The 18,986-nt window shown below is 39.8% G+C and overlaps 1 protein-coding gene across 7 annotated transcripts in view; it reads left to right on the top strand.

Moving 5' to 3' along the window:
- Positions 1-2,459: 2,459 nt before the first annotated feature.
- Positions 2,460-18,986, top strand: part of CEP295 (centrosomal protein 295) — a 44,414-nt gene continuing 27,887 nt past the window's right edge. For 5 of the 7 annotated variants that reach the window (XM_027645392.1, XM_027645545.1, XM_027645470.1 and 2 more), the window contains exons 1-8: positions 2,460-2,500; positions 4,147-4,280; positions 6,136-6,336; positions 8,055-8,179; positions 9,018-9,111; positions 14,774-14,881; positions 16,243-16,383; positions 17,479-17,662. In XM_027645392.1, coding sequence (XP_027501193.1) covers positions 4,173-4,280; positions 6,136-6,336; positions 8,055-8,179; positions 9,018-9,111; positions 14,774-14,881; positions 16,243-16,383; positions 17,479-17,662 — 961 coding nt within the window. In that variant the 5' untranslated portion in view covers positions 2,460-2,500; positions 4,147-4,172. Of the gene's footprint in view, positions 2,501-2,533; positions 2,770-4,146; positions 4,281-6,135; positions 6,337-8,054; positions 8,180-9,017; positions 9,112-14,773; positions 14,882-14,905; positions 15,441-16,242; positions 16,384-17,478; positions 17,663-18,986 lie in introns of those variants that run through there. The other 2 variants (XM_027645308.1, XM_027645708.1) reach the window with 2 other exon arrangements.

Genomic DNA, 18,986 nt, shown 5'->3' with positions numbered 1-18,986 from the left:
AGATAACTGCTGGAAGTATAATTTTTTTTCCCCAGGAGAAATGTGACCAGTAACTGAAGCTCAGGGGAGCCAGTATCTCCAGTTTTATATATGCCTGACTAGATGCACCGATACTGCTGCATCAGTATTCACCTTTTATAAAAGGAACACCATCTACTTCACAAGGGGAAGGAATTAATGCAGGCCTGTAATACTGTAATAGAAATGAGTGTAGTAAAAAGTAGAAAACATTACAGTATTAAAATCACTGTTTTTCAATATATGTATGTAAATTAAGTGGTAGCAGAAATAATTCTGCAAGACAATGACAGAAAACACCCTTGAAACAAAATTCTTACCCAGCACATGTAGGTTTCATAATATCCCTTTTATCCAATAGTATAATTAAGGAGCACATATTTGACCTCTTTCACATTTTATAAGTAGAGGATTCTAAAATCCATAATCTCAATTACTCCCTTAATAGACTATCTTCAATTTTTTTTATTATCCGTTGACCTGCAGGATAAAGCTATTTAGAAGAGATGTTATTGTGGAAAGCGCTGCCATAATGAAAATGCTGAAGGACAAAAAAATCCAATAAGGAGACTGGAAAACAATTTGAAAGTGCACTTCTCAAGTTTAATTTATTCAATATGCATACTGTGAAACATCTGGGTGTCTAATCAGGTATTAACGTGGTATCAGCTATTACAGTCAGGAGGTTGCAGCAAGTTGCAAGCACTTGTCAGAAAGTAAAAGTCTGTGAACAAGAAGGCAGTTTAGCAGTGAAATGCAAAAGGTGAGGAAGAAAGGATATAAAGCTGCTGTGTTACCTCTTCTTCCTATGCTGATGTCTTTTCTTTTATAATTCTGTATTTTTTTAGCCTATTTCCTGTGTGGCCATGCATCTGCATGCATCAAACCACTAAGTTTTACCAAGTAATCTCAGTCTACTGGTTTCAATCCTGCAGGGCACAATTAAGTAGGTTACTAGGAGAGTTAGCTCCTAATACAAAGTTTGTTTTTTCCTTTTTCTATAAGAAACTGCCATAGAAAGTAGCTACATTTTGCACTCAAGTTTCAGCATGAGACAACCAATTTTCTCCTTTGTGCAAGGTTGGTTATGATTAACAAACATTTCTTCTATTTTTGCAGCAGCAGCTCAGAGCCTGGGAAGGTGCTCTATGCAAAGAAACAGTCTAGCACAGCCTCTCTTGCTTCATCTATATGTGTGGCAGAATTATTTCTCTCAGTGTGAATAACATTCACATTCTTCATAAATCAAGGATATCACACAACTCCACTTTCAAATCCCAACTGCTGCAAGTCTCACACGTATGATAAATGGTCTCTTCTAGCACGAAAAGTAAAATGTGAGGAAGAATCATAGATTCATAGAATCATAGAATAGTTTGGGCTGGAAAGGGCCTTAAAGACTGTCTAGTTCCAAACGCCCTGCCACAGGCAGGGACACCTTCCACTAGACTAGGTTGCTCAAAGCCCCATCCAACTTGGCCTTGAACAATTCCAGGGATGGGGCATCCACAACTTCTCTGGGCAGTCTGTTCCAGTGCCTCACCACTCTCACAGCAAAGAACTTCCTCCTATTACTATCTGATCTAAACCTACTCTCTCTGTTTGAATCCATTCCCACTTGTCCTGTCACTATATGCTCTTGTAAAATGTCCCTCTCTAAAGCAAAGAAGTAAGCACAAAAGCAAACAAGTATTGCATCAGACTTACAGGGAGCAGACAGTTAAAGTTAGGTTTATAATGGAAATATCAGCACTAGTTACAAGGCTGACGCAGTAGCAAAAATCTGCTGATTGTAGAAGTCATATGCAAGCCTAGAAGATGGGCAGAGCAGCACTGCAAGTCCAGGGGCACTGCCATGACCTAAACAGGGTTGGAACCAGGTGATCTTCAAGGTCCACTTCCAACCTTCCAAACCACTCTATAAAACCATGATACTCCTTCTACTGATGCAATGCATCGAAAAAGAGTGCTGAACAGGGAAGCTACACGGCGGTAACATCAGTGAGACAGAACTAGCGGGATTCAGTATTATTATGCTCCCTCAGCACTTCAAGCGTAGCCAGTGCCCCTCCCACGCGAACACTTAGAAACTCCGACTGCGGGCTGCTGGTGCACTGCTGTGAGACAGCCGGGGTGACAAACCCTTTCACGTACGTATTGAGATTGCACGATTAGGGGAGCGAGGCATTGCCCTGACTTATATCTGTCCCGGGAAGGGGCTGACAGGAAACAAACTGCGCCAGTGGGAGGTAACAAGGGTCAAGTGCCTCCCTCGCCCATAACATACATTTTATATTCAGCGCGCGCGGCCCCGCCGCCGCCACGAGACCCCATTGGCCACCGGGGGGAGGGGGCGGGGCTCGGGTAGGTGGGGCGGGCAGGTGCGCATGCGCTCTTTGCTCCTGGCGGCAGGCTCGGGGTCACGCGGCGGGAGCGGCGGCCGTTGGCGCCACGGCGGCCGGGAGGGCCCAGGCGGCGGCGGGTACGTGCGCGCGGCTCCGCTCCCTCTCTCACTCTCCTCGCCCGCTCCCGCCTTCTCGCGGCCGCTCTCCTTTCTCCTCCTTTCGCGCTGTGCCCCCTCAACTCTGGCGGACCCAGCTGCGGACCCAGCGCTGGCTCCCGGTGACCGAGGGGACTCCGAGCCTCTCGCATGCTCCGTCCCCCGCGTTGTACTGCGGCTGAGCCGGAGCGAGCGCGGTGTTTGCGCTCTGCTTTGGCTCTTGTCCTTTCGGTTTTAGATCTCGGCTTGGTCATCCTCTACATTTTTCCTCTCTTTGGGAGTGTGTGTGTGAGAATCTAGCTTACTCCTTAGTTACGTGGATAAACTTCTGCTTTGTGGCTCAGGCGCTGAGTAAGGGGGGGCTGGCGGGAGCCATGGTACTTCTGTCCCTGTTGATGCTGTAACAAGCTTGGGATTCATTGCTTTAATAACCTTGTACCAAGAGTATCTTATGGATAATTACTTCGGCTTTACACCTCACCTGATTTCTTCAGTTTTGCTCTTTTATCTGTGATATTGAATCTATGTCTAAATATACTAAGTATATATACTTATCTTAGTATATATATCTAAATATATATACTTATCTTAGTGTATTTAGACATAGATACAATATGATACATGATACTTAAAATAAATCTTTCCAGGTGTCACATGTTGGTTAAATCGTTAGAGCGGTGTGAATTGTTCATTAGTAAAAAACTTTTGTTTTTTTAGAATTAAACAGTGGCTTTTGAAAGTCGTTGTCACAACCAAAGAGGGTGGACTTTCAAAAGTCTTTGGTTTGTTTTGTGAGAGTATTTTCAGGGTTATAAATATTTAAAGATACAATGAAGTATTGGGGAGGGGGTGTGAAATTTTGGAGTAGGCTGCATATCAGATGAAGAAGTCCTTTTTTTTGTTGTTGTGCAGATGAAAATTATAATAGCAGGGAAAATGGAAAGCAATCCCTAGAACCAGCAGATTCCGGTTTCACAGTGAAATCTACAGGGAAACAGAATTTGAAATGGCTGCGTAAGACAGCTTGAATAAAAAAATTGTCAGTAAGCAATTTCAGCTTTCCAGTGAAATGCTTGGCATGCAAACTGTTAGAGTTTCACAGTCTTCAAAGCAGAAAACCTTGGACTGCAGCCAAAAACATTAACGAGCTCTGTACAAGGGCTATGAGAGTATTTCAATACAAATCACCTAGGTGACCAGTCTGCTTTACTGTGTGATGTGCTTTTCAGTAGTTAGTGGGTTTGTTTTTTAAATCTTCCCAGGAACGGGTATGGTGTTCTCTGTTCACTTTGCAAATGTGCATGGCTGATCCACAAAGTAGAATGTGATACTATTGCAGAGTCTGGTACATAGCTCAAAATAGCTCAGAAACAATACCTTTTGTGACTGTGACAAAGACAGTGCCGGTGTTGTTGATTATAATTAGAATCATAGAATTGTTAAAGTTGGAAAAGACCTCCAAGATCATCAAGTCCAACTGCGAGTTGGAACAGATGTGAACAGTTGTAGCTCACACACTTAGATACCACAATAGATTTGGCAACATTATGGCAATGCCTGTTTTTTATAGCTGGTTTATCTATGTAACTTATGCACAATTTCTGTTTCTCTTTGAGTTGTTCTCATAGAAGTTGATTATTCACAATATCCAAAGATGAAGAGGAAATTTACAACAGCTGGGAAATTGAGGCATAGTCCTAATGAAGAAGCCATGCTTCTGAAAGAAGAATATGAAAGAAGAAGAAAACTGAGGCTACAACAAGTATGTCTGTATTTTTCCATGGTGTGTATTTCATGTGATGCTGTAACAAATATTTCAGAAAAAATCAACTGAAAAAATAATTTAATGTAAGCTAAAATTCAGGGTAATAGTATTGTAGAATCATGGAATTGTTTAGGTTGGGAAAGACCTTCCGGATCATCAAGCCAACCATTAACCCAGCACTGCCAAGTCCACCACTAAAACATGTCAGTAAGTGCCACATCTACACGTCTGTTAAATACCTCTGGGGATGGTGACTCTGCAGCTTCCCTGTCCAGGCTGTCCCAGTGCTTGACAACCCTTCCTGTGAAAAAAATTTGCCTAAAATCCGATCTTGACTTCTGCTGGCACAACTTGAAGCGATTTCCTTTCATCCTGTTTCTTGTTATTTTGGAAAACAGGCCAACCCCCACCTGGCTACAGCCTCCTTTTGGGAGGTTGTAGAAATCAATAGGGTTCTCCTGAGCTTCTTTTCTCCAGACTAAACACCCCCAGCTCCCTCAGGCACTCCTCATCAGACTTGTGCTCCAGATCCTTCCCCAGCTCTGTTGCCCTGCTCTGGATGTGCTCCAGCACATCAGTGTCTTGGAGTGAGGGGCCCAAAACTGAAAACAGGACTTGAGGTGTGACCTCACCACTGCTGAGTACAGGGAGATAATCACTGCCCTGGTCCTGCTGGCCATACTATTGCTGATACAAGCCAGGATGCCACTGGCCTTCTGGGCCACCTGGGCACACTGCTGGCTCATGTTCAGCCACTGTGGACCAGTACTCCAGGTCTTTTTTCACTTGACAGCTTTTCAGACACTTTCCCAAGGCCCCCAAAACTTAATAATTCAGTTTGTGAATGATTTTAATTTTCTCATGTTTATTTACCACTAAGTGCATATTTTGCTGGGGATACCTTCTCTGTTTGTTACCTGTTTCAGAACCTTTTTCCCTACCATTTTTATTTGGTTGTGACCACACAGTTGTCTCTCTTCTCCTGATGTGTCATTTGTGTTAAGGATTCCTACCTCTTAGAGTGTTCCAGGTGTTTTCTCAGTGGCTATGCAGAAGAAATAAGATAACTGCTATTAATATAGAACTTCACAGCTTTCTACTAGACAAACTGAATTCCTACAATATGTAGGAAAACTCTAAATGCTTTAGGTCCTGTTTCTTTTTGAAGAGTACCTGAGCAGAATGAGTACCTTTGCATGGTTCAGAACATGTCTGTTGATTGTTTTGTTTTTCTTCCATTTCTCTCCTATCCTGCAATTATTCCACAGGGCTATTTCTCCAGGGTTTTTTTTCTTATGTTTTTCTTAACCTTCCTCTGCTTAGTCCTACACAATCCGTTAAGGTCTTTCACATCTTCAAAATATACCTGTCTCCAAAACATTTATTATGTACTAATCTTTCACCCCTCTTGGGCTGTTTTCCTATATGCTCTTGTCTTTAGTGAAGAGAAATTTTACTGTCAAAGTGGAAAATAAAAACTTAGTAGACAGACTTTCATTTATCAGCGTAGTTGTTGATTTTCTTTAAATCGTGTTGCATTGTAATAGGAGTCTTTTGTAAATTACTGTGTTGTATTTTTGGAGGGAAGGATTTTGCAATTTATTTATCAGTTGTGTGTTGCTCTTTGGATTTTAACTGAAGCATTTAACTAAGATTACCTTTATTATATGATATATTAATTTTTGAAAAAGAGAACAGAAACTTTAAAGTATTTTCTGGCCAGATGGTTGATGGAATAGTAGATGAGATGGAAAACTGGACGGAGGGTGGACTTACGTTGTGGGAAGTCTTGCTGCAAAAAGTATTGGGGTTTTTTTGAGTTGCTAACAAAACATAAATGCTATTTCTACAGGTTAGAGAGCAGCAGAAGTATATCGCCTTGCAGATAAGGCAGAAGGTAAAGCAGAGGAGAGAAGAACAATTGCAGCAGTTAGAGGAGGCACTGAGAGCTCAATGGCAGAAAGCACAGGATCAAAAGATGAAAGCCCTGGAAGAACTGTATTTATCAAACTTAAGAGCAATTGGTGAGGGTCACCGACAAGCCAAGGAGAATGTAAGTAAATACAGTATTAAATTATTGTGTTGTGGTTTAACCCCAGCCAGTAACCAAGCATCACACAGCTCACTCCCCCACCAGTGGGGCACAGGAGAGAACTGGAAGGGGAAAAGGGTCGAAAACTTGCGGGTTGAGATAAAGACAGTTTAACTGGGAAAGCAAAAGCTGTGCATACAGGTAAAGTAAAACAAAAATAATTAATTCACTGCTTCCCAGGGGCAGGCAGGTGTTCAGCCACCTCCAGGAGAGCAGGGCCCCATTACATGTAACAGTGACTTGGGAAGACAAACACCATCCCTCCAACTATCCTCATCTTCCTTCTCCTTCCCCGAACTTTATATACTGAAATGATGTCCTGTGGTGTGGAATATCCCTTTTGTCTGTTTGTGTCAACCTGTCCCAGCTGTGTTTCTTCCCAAATTCCTTGCCAGTGTGGCAGTACAAAAAGCAGAAAAGGTCTTGGCTCTGTGCAAGCGCTGCTCAGCAATGACAAAAACATCACTGTTATCAACCCTATGTTCATAACAAATCCAAAACACAGCCCCATACCTCTGCCAAAACCAGCACATGTTCTCAGAGGAATTTATGTTCCTAAAATCGCAAGATTGCTGTTTAGTTTTGGTTTTTTAATAGTCTTAGTTTTAGAATCCTAATACCTAAACAGACAACTTTTTTAAGAATGGAAACTTTTTAGAAATGGTTACGTAGTTTTCTGCAGATGCCTTTTCACAAGACTGCTCTACAGGCCTATCTGCTAAGGCTTTTGCTATGCAGACTTTAAAGGTTATTTTTTTGCATTAGGTGTGCATATATTACAGTGTATGTTTGTGCTTGACTAAATTGCATATGGTGACTCCTTGTCTCAATTATGGCAGTAATATACTAGCTTTTTCTCTAACCTATGCTCAAGTGACATGGAAAGCCTTGGTAAGAGCTTCAGAGGTCTTTGACTAGACTACAAAATGATGTCGCTTTTTATTCTGCACCTGTAAACTGGTTTCACTTTCTTTAAAATCCTGTAACTTGGGTGGGCTCTGTTTGAGAGATCATTGTGGCTGTTGGGTAGAAATTTTGTATAGATTTGACTCTGAACCAGGTTTATAGAAATCAGCCAGTCGTCCCACAGATTTCTTACATGAATTTTGCAAAGTAGCTTACTTCCTGAATTGGTCAGGATCTTTAACACAAGTAAAATAGCATTATGCCTTTCCATATCTGTGTCTTTAAATCAGCTTCTTTGTAAAATCCTTTCCAGTGCTAGGATGGGTGAGTTTGTGAAAGACTGTGGAAGCAATGTCATAAAAACAGAGAACTAACAATAAAGAAATGTTTCTGTTGATACATGACTGTTGCAGTTAATGACTGAAAGGTAGTAACACAATTTTTTTACACAGTCCGCATTTGCTAAGCTGTGTATATATGTAACTATATTTATATTATCCTCTTTATCAAACTGATGCAGAGAGAAGCTAAGGTTTCTACATCAATATTTGGTTAAATTGGCTGAGGAATGTGGCAGGTTTGCTGCTGTTGGTGGTAGAGAGGAAGAGAATAAAGATGGCAGAAAAAGAAAAGTTATTTTTACCCTAATACAGTTAGAAAGTCGTTTGTAGCTTGTGCTTCTTACCAGCAATACGTAATTTGAAATATCACACTGACAGTATGAGAAGTGAGTAAAATCTTGTATTAAGTGCTTACAATATTTTATTGTTAAGGAACCTGACTTAGAAGCTCTGGCAAAGCAAGCAGAAGAAAGGAAACAAAGAGCAGAGACGAGACATAGAAAAGCTCTGAAAGAGCAGAAGTACCAGAAAGAAAAATTACTTCATGAGCAAGCCCGGTATGCAATAGTTGTTTAGTTTTATTAAGAATGTGTTTTACAGTGTCACAAGGTGAAAGGCAAAAATTTTGATGCTTGGAGCTTTTTCATACTTGAAATTTTATGGGTTAGAGAATTAATGGTCATGGACAATGCTTGTGGATTTTGATAAGAACTGTAGCTATAAAACCAAGACAAAAATGTCTGGCATACAAACTGGCCTTATAGACTCTCCACGAGTGGGGGAGCTTTCATCCCTGTGTTGCCATTTTCAGTCAAGCTTGTTGGCTGACAGCTGTTCAGTGACATGAAGTGAAATGTTCTCAGGCCAGTTCCTGATGAAGAATTACCCACTTGAAGAAAAAGACCTATTGCATTAGTCATGGTCTTCCTTGTTAGGATTTTTTTATTAAGCAGATTGGACCAAAATTGAGCTGGCATGAAAAATTATCCGTGTCCTTTTGGGGATAGTTGTGCTTGAGTCGATCTGAGACCTGTTGATTAAATAGTTAATTTTGTCTACATTTGAGCAATCAAAATCTGGTGAAGTGACATGGGTACTTCCTGCAGAAGTGGAAAACAGGGATTTTGCACTGTTCTTTAGAAGGTTATGTGTTTTAACATTTTTGCGTTACTTGAAATTAATTTTTAATGGTGCCTTCCAGCCAAGTTCTCGTGACTTTTCAGTTTTCTTTTCCTTATGTCTCAAACATTCAGTGCAGGTACATCGAAATCTGTTTGGTTTTAGGTTTGCCTTTTATTTTGTACAGTGCTCTCACTGTTGCTTGGATAATTTTGCTTCTTTTTGTTTGTTTGTTTTGTTTTGTTTTGGTGGGATGTTTGTTATTTTTTCCCCAAGACGAACAGATGCACGTAAACATGCTCTGGAAGTGGAAAGACAAAGAGCAGCCAAAGTTGCAAGCCTGCCACCCCCTCCACCACGTCCTTTTGAGGTATGTGTCCATGATGCACTAGTGATCACAATTTCAGGGTACCATGTAATGTAATGATTTGTTTACTGGTCTTACTCCTCGCAGCAGGATATCTAAAATTGGTATTTCCATACTGTAAGGAGAGTGGTTCAGCAAAAAACAAGAGAACTAATGAATTATGTATTAGCAGATTTCATACTACTAGACTTTGTATTTTACTTCTGATCTCTTGTTAGGTGTGATTTTTATTTCTTGTCATCTGAGATCTTATTTTTGTGGTTAATATGTTTTTAAACTTTTATCATTATCTCATTTTCACTTAGTAGCCACAGTGGTATTAAACTCTACAATGATCTTTCTCAGCATGTATACACCTCCTCAGCTTTCTGTCACAATGATGCAGAAATAGCTTTTTGTTTAGTTCTGTAATAAAGACATTACTACCTTTTTAGCTGTGGGGTTTTTGTTGTTTTTTTCGTCTCCAATTTCTTTGGTTCTTGTAGGGAATGGTAAATATAGGGTAAGCTGTTTAATTTTGATAGGAAACCAGCACCCAAGGCTATTGAGGAGGCTGTAACCTTTTTAGGGGTAACTTTGTACCTCCATCATGCTGCTTTGATTTTACAGAGATTCTGCATAGGTGTAGAAGCTCCTGTAGAATTGCAGATCTGTGCTGCAGAAGGAACATTATGTACATTTTTCTTTTAGTAAGTTTAATTTAACAGAACTTCATTAATGCAGAGTTTAGGTTGCGTTGCCTTTGCTGCTGTGCCGTTTCAGACCATTGGGTTCAGGGATTTTCAGACCATTGGGTTCAGGGATATTCAGACCACTGAAAAGGAAAGGAAAGAAAGGATTGAAGTATACTTGTGCCTCTCACAGCCAGTGAAGTTATCAAAACTTTTCCCAGCAACATCCAGCACTATGTACAGGTTAGGGTGCGGGATGATGGGGGTTGGTATTGTATCTGGAAAAACCAATTAAGGTTTGATACTCACAGTTTGCAGAATGTTTAGAAGGAGTATCTGTATACTTTCATTTGCATCCCTCAGTACTTGCTTTCCGTAGGTCTTCTCACTGTCTGTCCAAGGATTTCATATTATGGAAGTTGGATATGAATGAGGATTAAAGCAAGTGTTGCAGTGGTAAAGTTTGGGGTTATTTCTGGTGAATTAAGTACATGCAATACTGAAATTTAGAACATTTGGAATAAGAACCTGTATAATACAGTTCAGGTAAATTCACACACTCCTTAATGCTGCTGTTTTCCTCTACATTGTTCCATGTGTAGAGGAACATTCTCCTCTACGTTGTTCCTGTTGTATCTGCTGAAGTGCAGATGACATCCGTATCAGTCCAAATCTTGAGTCTTTATTTCCTGCATTTCAGATGTTTCTGTTGCTCAGTTTGGCATTGTTGGAAAAGCATGAGGTGCTACAGCATTGCTTTCTAGAAACTTTTGCAGTTTAGGATGTGTCTTATGTTGCATTCTATTTTAAAAAACCCTGCAGGTAGTTACTGCAGTTAACCTCCATATTTGTAGATGATGTAACAGCTAAAATGACATGGTGGTTACTATTTAATACTTTTTATCTAGCAACATCAGTAATGCATCTCTACTTCTGTTTTATAAACACAGAATTTTCTCCTCGTTCTTTAGTCTTTTTTCACAAGGGTAGCATTAGAGTTTGTTTTAGGGTTTCCCCAGGTTCTGGTACAATTGAATTTGTGATTGTGTTGGATGACAGGTCTGGGTCAGTACTCTGTTTAAGTATTGCAAAATCATAGCTGCCTTACCTAAAATCAATGTGAAAAAATTAGTGCGTTTCCACCCATGAGCAAATGTCATTTATTTGCCTTTTCAACAAATGTGATTTTTAACTGGTTTTAGCAGAGTTTGCGAACATCTGGATTTTCTACGATGTGTGAGTTTTGTTTCTTTTATGAAGTTCATGCTCTGATAAGGGCAAATTGAATCAGTAATTCTGCAGACATCTTGAGTTTTTGTTGAGGAAAGAAGTTGCTCTGTTTCAATATATCACAGTGTGTCAATTTGTTTCATTTAAAGACTGGCTGACTGTCAGACTTTTTCCTAGTTATTGTATCTGTATGGATTTTAATCCTTTTGTGGTAGGCCTGTGTTGCTGGGAGGGCACAGGGTGAAGAATAAAGTTATTTTCTTCAAAGAGTTGTTGGGTGCCATGTACTTCATGGGGTAAAATGCTAAGTAATTGAAAGATGAGAAATTTTATTCCTGTTTCTCTTTTGAGAGAGAGAAAACAAAAGATATTGACTGTTAGTTTGGGGGGAGGTAAATCTGGGGCTTTATCTTGTAGATGCATTACTGAAAAGGCAGTGAATTTGAATTGCTTAACTTTAAAATTCTGTGAATTGCAGCAAATTACAGGGTCGTCTGCATAACCACACTTGCTTTCTTGAATCAATTTGCATAAGGAGCTTATTGAATATAACTGTAATCATAAACTGATGCTTTGTTGCAAGAAAATTGACTAAAATTTTATAAAATAGAGCTGTTCATTGGATGATTACTGGGAATATAAGAAACACTTTCTGAAGATACTCCTATTATTGTTACTTTGCCCAGTTACAAAAGAAGTATTTTTACTCTATTGTCATAAACAATTTTAGTTCTCAGAAAGATGGATTTCAGGAATTGGGGCCATATTTATTTAGACCAAATGAGGAGTTACTTAACTGAAGTTAAACTGTAAACACCATTTTATTAACAAGTGTCATAGAGTTCTTGTAAACTTATTTTGTTTAATATGATCTACTAGATTTTTATGTAATGAAAATAAACCCTAAGAAGTGTCACTATACTCTTATGGAGTATTCATAGCATTTGTAGAGTTGGGGTTGTGGCTTTTATTTTGGGGTTTTTTCCCCCTATTTCATGATACATTGCTGCTCCAGTTTTGCCAGATTTAAGTATGAGATTCCTTGCTTTTTGAGGGCAGTAGGGGGAGAAGGGAAAGGAGGGAGGAGTTACAAAACCTTGATGCAGAGTATAGTATTTTATTCAGCCTCAGTTGCTTTTGACATTAACTGGAAAACTGTAGCCTCCAACATAATTCTCATGTCTTCTTAGCTTTTGAATAAAATTCTGAAGATTTGATTGGTTACATGTAATTATTAAGTATTGATTTGTTAATTTTACATTTTTAAAATAATTCAGGAGGCAGGTTTAATTGTATGTTCTGAAAGTAACACAGTGCAGGGCGAGCAGGTGGTGATCTGGCTAATGAGGTTTAGGCATGGGACTTCTCTGTTTTCAGAGCTGTAATCAGTATCTACAAGTGTTTTGGTTAATGTAGAACTGCTAAAATTCTATGTCTTTTATTGATTAAGAAAGTTAGCAACTATTTTTTTTCCTGCTAGAATAACACACATTTACTTAAGGACCATAAAAAAAATTACTAAAGTTCTGTTGTGAAGGCTAAAACTAGTTTCACCAGTTGAGGGCCCCTCACTCCATGAAAGACATTGAGGTGGTGGAGCATGTTCAGAGAAGGGCAACGGAGCTGGTGAATGGTCTGGAGCACAAGTCTGATGAGGAGTAGCTGAGGGAGCTGGCATTGTTTAGCCTGGAGAAAAGGAGTCACAGGGGGACCTTCTTGCTCTCTACAACTACCTCAAGGGAGGTTGTAGCCAGGTGGGAGTTGGGTTTTTTCCCCCAGGTAGCAAGTGAAAGGACAAGAGAAAATAGCCTCAAGTTGCACCAGGGGAAGTTTAGACTCAATATTAGGAAAAATTCCTTTACAGAAAGAGTGGTCAACCACTGTAACAAGCTGCTCAGACAAGTGGTAGAGTCACCGTTCCTGGAGATATTTAAAAGATGTGGTGCTCAGGGACATGGTTTGGTGGACTTGGCAGTGCTAGTTGGACTTTATGATCTTCAAGGTTTATTCCAACCTCAATGATTCTGTGATTCTTTGATTTTAATTTAAAGACTTCACTTTCTATAGTCTTTTTAAAATAGTAAGTGATAATCAATACTAAAATTTGTATGCCTGATCTTATGCAGAGATAAGTTTAAGATATTCCTGAGACTTAATGCTACTGTTTGTGTGTATGCATTTGTTTGCAATTATGTTAGTTTTAAAACACTGAGGCTATGAAACTTGCTGTTTTAGTTAATGTGGACCAGAATCTCTTTTAGGGAAAAATCTGAGGAAGAGGAAACTGAGAGAAAATTAATGGAGGGGATGTTAAAGAATTACAATGGCAGGTCTGCATCAGGGCTTAATTAGATGTTGATACGTTTGGTCTGTGTTTGGCTGAGCCACCTGTGAGAGTTTATCTTTTTCCTGCCAAGTTATGAGAAAACAAGCACTGATAAATGGGAACTTCCTCCTTGGAGGAAGAGCTTGGTACAAACTACAGTTAATTGGTGTCTTATTATTGGCTGACCGCCTCCCAAGGGCATTTGAAGGAGAAAGTGAAGAGGAGGAGGATGAAGTAAGCCCCTAGACTCATTTAGAAAAGGCCCCCTGAGGTATAGCGCGCAAGCACGGGGGGAATTCCAAAGTACGCACGCATGCGCAGTAGGGGTACCACTTACATGATGTTGGGAGGGACTGAAGGCCTCTAACTGGGCGGTGCTGGCCACACCTGCCCAGGTAGATGTCACCAATTAATTGTATAAAAAGCAGATAGCTCATGCTGGGAGGGAGAAGTAAGCTTCACATCAAAGGACAATGTTGCCTTTTGCGGAGACACCCGCCATCTCATGAGCCTGCCGACACTCCAAGGGTGCAACTTCTGCTATGGGTAGTTTTAGGCATTCTGGGGGTGGTAAGATAACTTCATAAGCTACTTCTGGGTGACTGGGGGAGTTGTACTGAGGGCTTATTTTTCTCCTTCTTCCTCTCTCCTGGTTTTTTTCGTTTTGTTGACCACCTCTTGATGATAAATATTGGTTTTTGTTGACCTTTCAATGGTGTTTGGTTTCAATCTCGGCATCCTTCAGAACTCTCCCTGGAACACGTGTCCTACAGAATACTGAGAATACCTAACCTAGCTACCTATGTACTGAGAACATCAGGCTGAAGCCGAAGAAGAGGGAAGGTCTCACGCATTGTTCAGACTTTCAGAAAAGAGTTGAAATGTGTACCCAAAATATTAAAAAAAACCCCAGCAACTTAGCATTGTATCAATTGACACTTTGCAGTGAAGTTACAGAAAATGCTCTTTGGTCAACTAATAATTGGACATGATGGTTCTGTTTCCTAGAGCAAGTCTGTACTTGGGAACTGTTACTTTGCTGTTAGATGTAATTACATTTTGGGTCAGTGGTAACCCTGCTCTTAGGTGAGTGTGACAGGTGTTGTAAGTGGGATTTCTATTAGTGTGTTGAACTCAAATGCTTTTAAGTTAGTGCTGTTGAAACATGACACTGATGAATGTCCATTTGTGTGGAGGAGTTTGCCTAAGACTTTTAAGTGCTCTCAGTTGTTAAAGCCCTCTATATCTACCTTGTGCTGATGTGGTTTATTAATTATTACATGTATAAATTTTAAACAAAAATATTTTCAGGAGAGAATTTGGGGGGGTGAATTTCTTTTAATAATAATCTAACTTTACAGATCATGTATTTTCTGTTTAATTGCTTTGCTAGAGATACTGTTCTGTGATACAGCTGTAGTTGTGCTTTTCTTCCTAGACAGTGAAAAAGATTCCTCTGGTGAAGCCCTATGGTTCTGGCAACTTTTCTGTTACACGTTACCATATTACTGGACCTTATGTGGACAGAGAAGTGGACGAAGAACAGGTGATTAACTCCAAGTATTTGTGCTACAGGATTCCTTATAAGTTTCTCTACATTGCATAGTGTCTGGATATCAGCTATTTGGTTTTCTAGAACTTGTTTAAAGGTACGAAGTTATATAAAGCAGCCGCTACACAATTCACTAAACAGAATCTTAGGGCAAACTTGTAAAGCCTGTTATGTGCTCAGTCACTTGGGAGATCACACCTGACACTTCCTCATAAACAGACCTCTATAAGAAGGTGAGTTCACAAGACTGGCATGACATTTGAACATCCAAATTGGAAGATTTTTGGCTTACGCTGAATTAATAGTTGCAATTACCCTGCTCTTCTCTCTTCACTTCTTCTTAGCAATGTCCTTCCAGATTTTACCTTGTATTTGTGTTCGTCTGTTCATGCAGTCAACAGTTTCAGCTTACCTAAAAGGTAGAAGTCTAATCTGGAGAAAAGGAACAATGAATAGATTTTTGCCAAATAGGAAAGACAAAGGCCAAAGTCTGATCAGATGAAGGGGAGGACCTGGAAGAATGAGAGATGGAGCAAGAGCTTAGTTTTTAGAGGTGATTTTTGAAAAGTAAACCAAATAACAGTTTGTTTTATTAGCAATGTGAGACCATATTCTGAGTTCCTGTTCTGGATCAGCCTGTTTTAGACAAGAAAAGGTCTCAATTTTTTTTTTTTTTTTATTCAGTGCATTCGTGAATTTTTAATTCATAAACTTTTAGGTTTTCTTGATATTTGAAGGACTAGATATAAACAATAGCAGGGGATAATGTAGTTTGCTCAGCTTTGTCATGAAAAATTCCAAAATGGTAATTTTTTAGCCTTGCTTACATGGTATGATTTTTTTTTTTCCTTAAGTATTTTTTAATTTTCATGTTGGTAAAATTTTCCTCCTTTCAAAATTGCAGATTGTTTGTGGGTTCCTAAAAGAGTTTGAAAATGCTTTTGGATTTTTTTTCCCCTTGTTTAAAACAAAACCGTGAGGGTAGAAGTACTCAGTCTGTGTTATTGACTGTATTATTCATTTTACTGTGTATTATTTATATTTACCATGTAGGAAAAATAACCACTCTACTATAACAAATAAATCCTACAAATGGTCGTCCCCACTATAGCTTGAAACTGGAACACTTGGACGCCTAAACTTATGAAATATAGAAATACACATTTCTTTTCCAAAGGTAAAAAACTGGTTTGGTCCTGCTTTCAAATGAGAGTTATAAACATTCAAGGGTGTTTATATGGCATTGTATGTCTTTTATAAAGTGCTTTTGCTGCAGAATTATTCATTTATTTATTGTTACATATGCTTTAAACTATCAAAGAACTTCATGGACTAAACTATTGATTGACTGCCAGCCAGATGCTCATTTAGCTGCTGAGGAAGAAGGGAAACGTTTGGAGGAACTACACAGGGAAGCAGAGAGGGAGAGAAGAGAGCAGCTTGAAAAGGCACATCTCAGAGGAAGTCATGCCTTGAAGAAGGTCCACTTGGCCAAGGTAGGAAAAGTAGTTATGCCTGGGTTTAGTATCAAAATGACCACTGTTAAGTTGTATGTAGGTGTAATAAAGGAATACATTTACAGGAGAAAAATTAAAGGACTAAATGAAGTTTGCAGAATGTCTTAGAAAAAAATCAAATGCTGTTTGCTTCTTTTGGCATCTGGAAGGAGTGAGAATGAAAGAACTCTAATTTTTGTTATCCGAATGTTTGACCAGCTATTAACCAATAGGTAATAATCAAGCTAAACTCTCTTAATAGCTGATGAGTTCTACTTTTCTACATTAGCTTTAGTTGGAGTTAGTTATTCTGTACTTCAAGGGGAAAATAGTTTATTATTAAGGAGGTAACAGGCTTTTTTATTTTTTAAAGACTTTTCGAAGGTTTTAGTTAAAGCCTGTTAACATGCAAGTCTGGAAACGGTGAGATTGTTTTCTTTAAGAGGGAAAACCTGAACTATTGGGAAAGGTCTTTGTACCGAAAACAACACTCAAAAGTTGTCTGTTACCTTCACATGTGTTTTTGGTGGCTAGAAATAGCAAAAACTTCCTGTTTTGTCAGTTGAAATATGATTGACCCTGAATGAGTAACCAGACTAAAATGGGGAACTATGGAAATATTAATGATGCTCCTGAAGTTAACAGAAAAAAACCCCAAAACAAAAACCCACCAAACTTCAACTTTTTTTTTAAAAGGTCTCATATATAGTCATAGCGTGCCAAAGAATACTTAGTTCACATCTTAAAAAGTAGCAATTGCTGAAGTATATACTAACAAAAGTAACTTGCCAAAAGAAGTTTGTTTACTTTGTAAAGTAGAAGATTTAATTTTGTTGAGGAAAGTTGACCTACAAGTGTACAGTCTGATCCTTTATTTAACATTAGATATTCTAGGTGTTGATGACTCCTGTGTCTAAAGGTGAGATACAGCCTTTTCCTGAGGAAGCACTTTCTCCCTAGAATAGGATTAACTTTGAACATTAAGGATTAAACAGACATCATGGTAACCAAAGGGATGCATTTTGTCAGTCCTGATATATGACTGTCTGAATGTGAACACTAAAGGTTTATGTTATCCCTTCTTTATACTTGAAGGACAGGGAAAGGCTACTGGAAGAACTGGAGCAAATGCAGAGTATGGATCGGATGCGCAGAAGGCAGGTTGTTGCACAGATGCCACCTCAGCTTTTAGTGCCAGCATACAAACGCCTGGAAGTAAAAGAAGAATGGCAGAGAGAACTGGAGTTTGCATTTGAAGAAATGTGCAGTGAAGACAAGAGTAAGTAATTTGTTGAAGATTGCTGAATCTGGTAACCCAGTAGAGGAGAGACTGCTGCAGCTGCCTGGTCCCAGGTCCAGCAAGGCAGTGTGTGCATTACAGCAGGTACACACACAAACAGGCTTTCAGTACACGCAGGCCAGCATAGATAACACAACATTCACAATAAACACGAACAGCACAAATGGCCTCTTTCTGTTTACTGCTCTGGTTGATCAGGATGAAAGACTGTTAGTGCGATGTATGTCTTTATGTGCGATATGGATCCCTCTAGCACTTAGTCTTAAACATTCAGTATATCTAGTAATTGTCCTCTGCATCCCAGATCTCTGTCTGCCACGCTATGGATGCTGCAGTAACAGGTCTTAGACACCCAGTCTATCCAGCAGTTCATCCTGGACCCTGTAGCCTCCCAGTTACCTCTCATATCCACATATGCACTCAAATGCACACATGCTCAAATACGTGCTGTGGATCACTCAGTGAGTAGCTTTGGACACTCCCTCTACCTAGCAGCTGACCCTTGATCCTTAGTCTCCCAAGTTGCCAGCTCCTGGGGATGTGAATCCGCAAGGTGTGCTGCTCCACTCCAGTTGTTGCTGCACAGGCCCAGTTGGGCATGTGAACATATGCACAGACATGCACATGCTATGAATCCCTGTGGGAACTGACAGTAAAATCTTGGTCTACCCGGTAGCTGACCCTGGATCATCTTGTCTCAGAGATGCACACACACCTGCTGACAGGTTTCTTAGGATCCCACAGTCTAACTGGTTGCTGGCTTGAATGCTTGGATCTCCTGATCCCTCCACTTGTCAACTCATAGATCCCCTGGCCTCTCCAATATCCAACCCAGTCTTACGAGCTACTCCATATGTAGCTTGTAAGCCTCTTACCATTCTTGCTGGCTAGTCTGGCTAGTGATTTGCTAGTCACTACATCCTGATACTCATACCTACGTAACATGCCCTCTTTATGGCCTCTGCATTTAGCAGTGCTCTGGATGCAGGTGTGCCTGTGACTTTTGATCCCCACTCCAGTTGCTGGCCTTTACACTTCTGTGCACACACATGCATACAAAATACAGGGTTCCTCACCCAGGATAACAGCCTGAAGTGGAATTTATGGAGAAGACAGGACAGACTGTCAGGCATGGTGCATGACCAGACAGGTGCACTGACTGTCTCATTTTGTCTCCTTATTCTTGTATTTTTCCACACATTTCTTCTTCCCCAGACTAACTTGATCCTTTCTTTTCCCTGCCTTTAGTTCCTCCCCTAAGTATGTATAAGCCTACAATCCTAAGGTGATCTTCCCATGTATC

The sequence above is a fragment of the Corapipo altera genome, unplaced genomic scaffold (genome assembly GCF_003945725.1).
Source record: "Corapipo altera isolate COAL_440 unplaced genomic scaffold, ASM394572v1 0, whole genome shotgun sequence".
NCBI classification, from domain to species: Eukaryota; Metazoa; Chordata; class Aves; order Passeriformes; family Pipridae; genus Corapipo; species Corapipo altera.
Note: the sequence above shows the minus strand (reverse complement) of the source record. Positions and strands in the feature narration are given on the sequence as shown.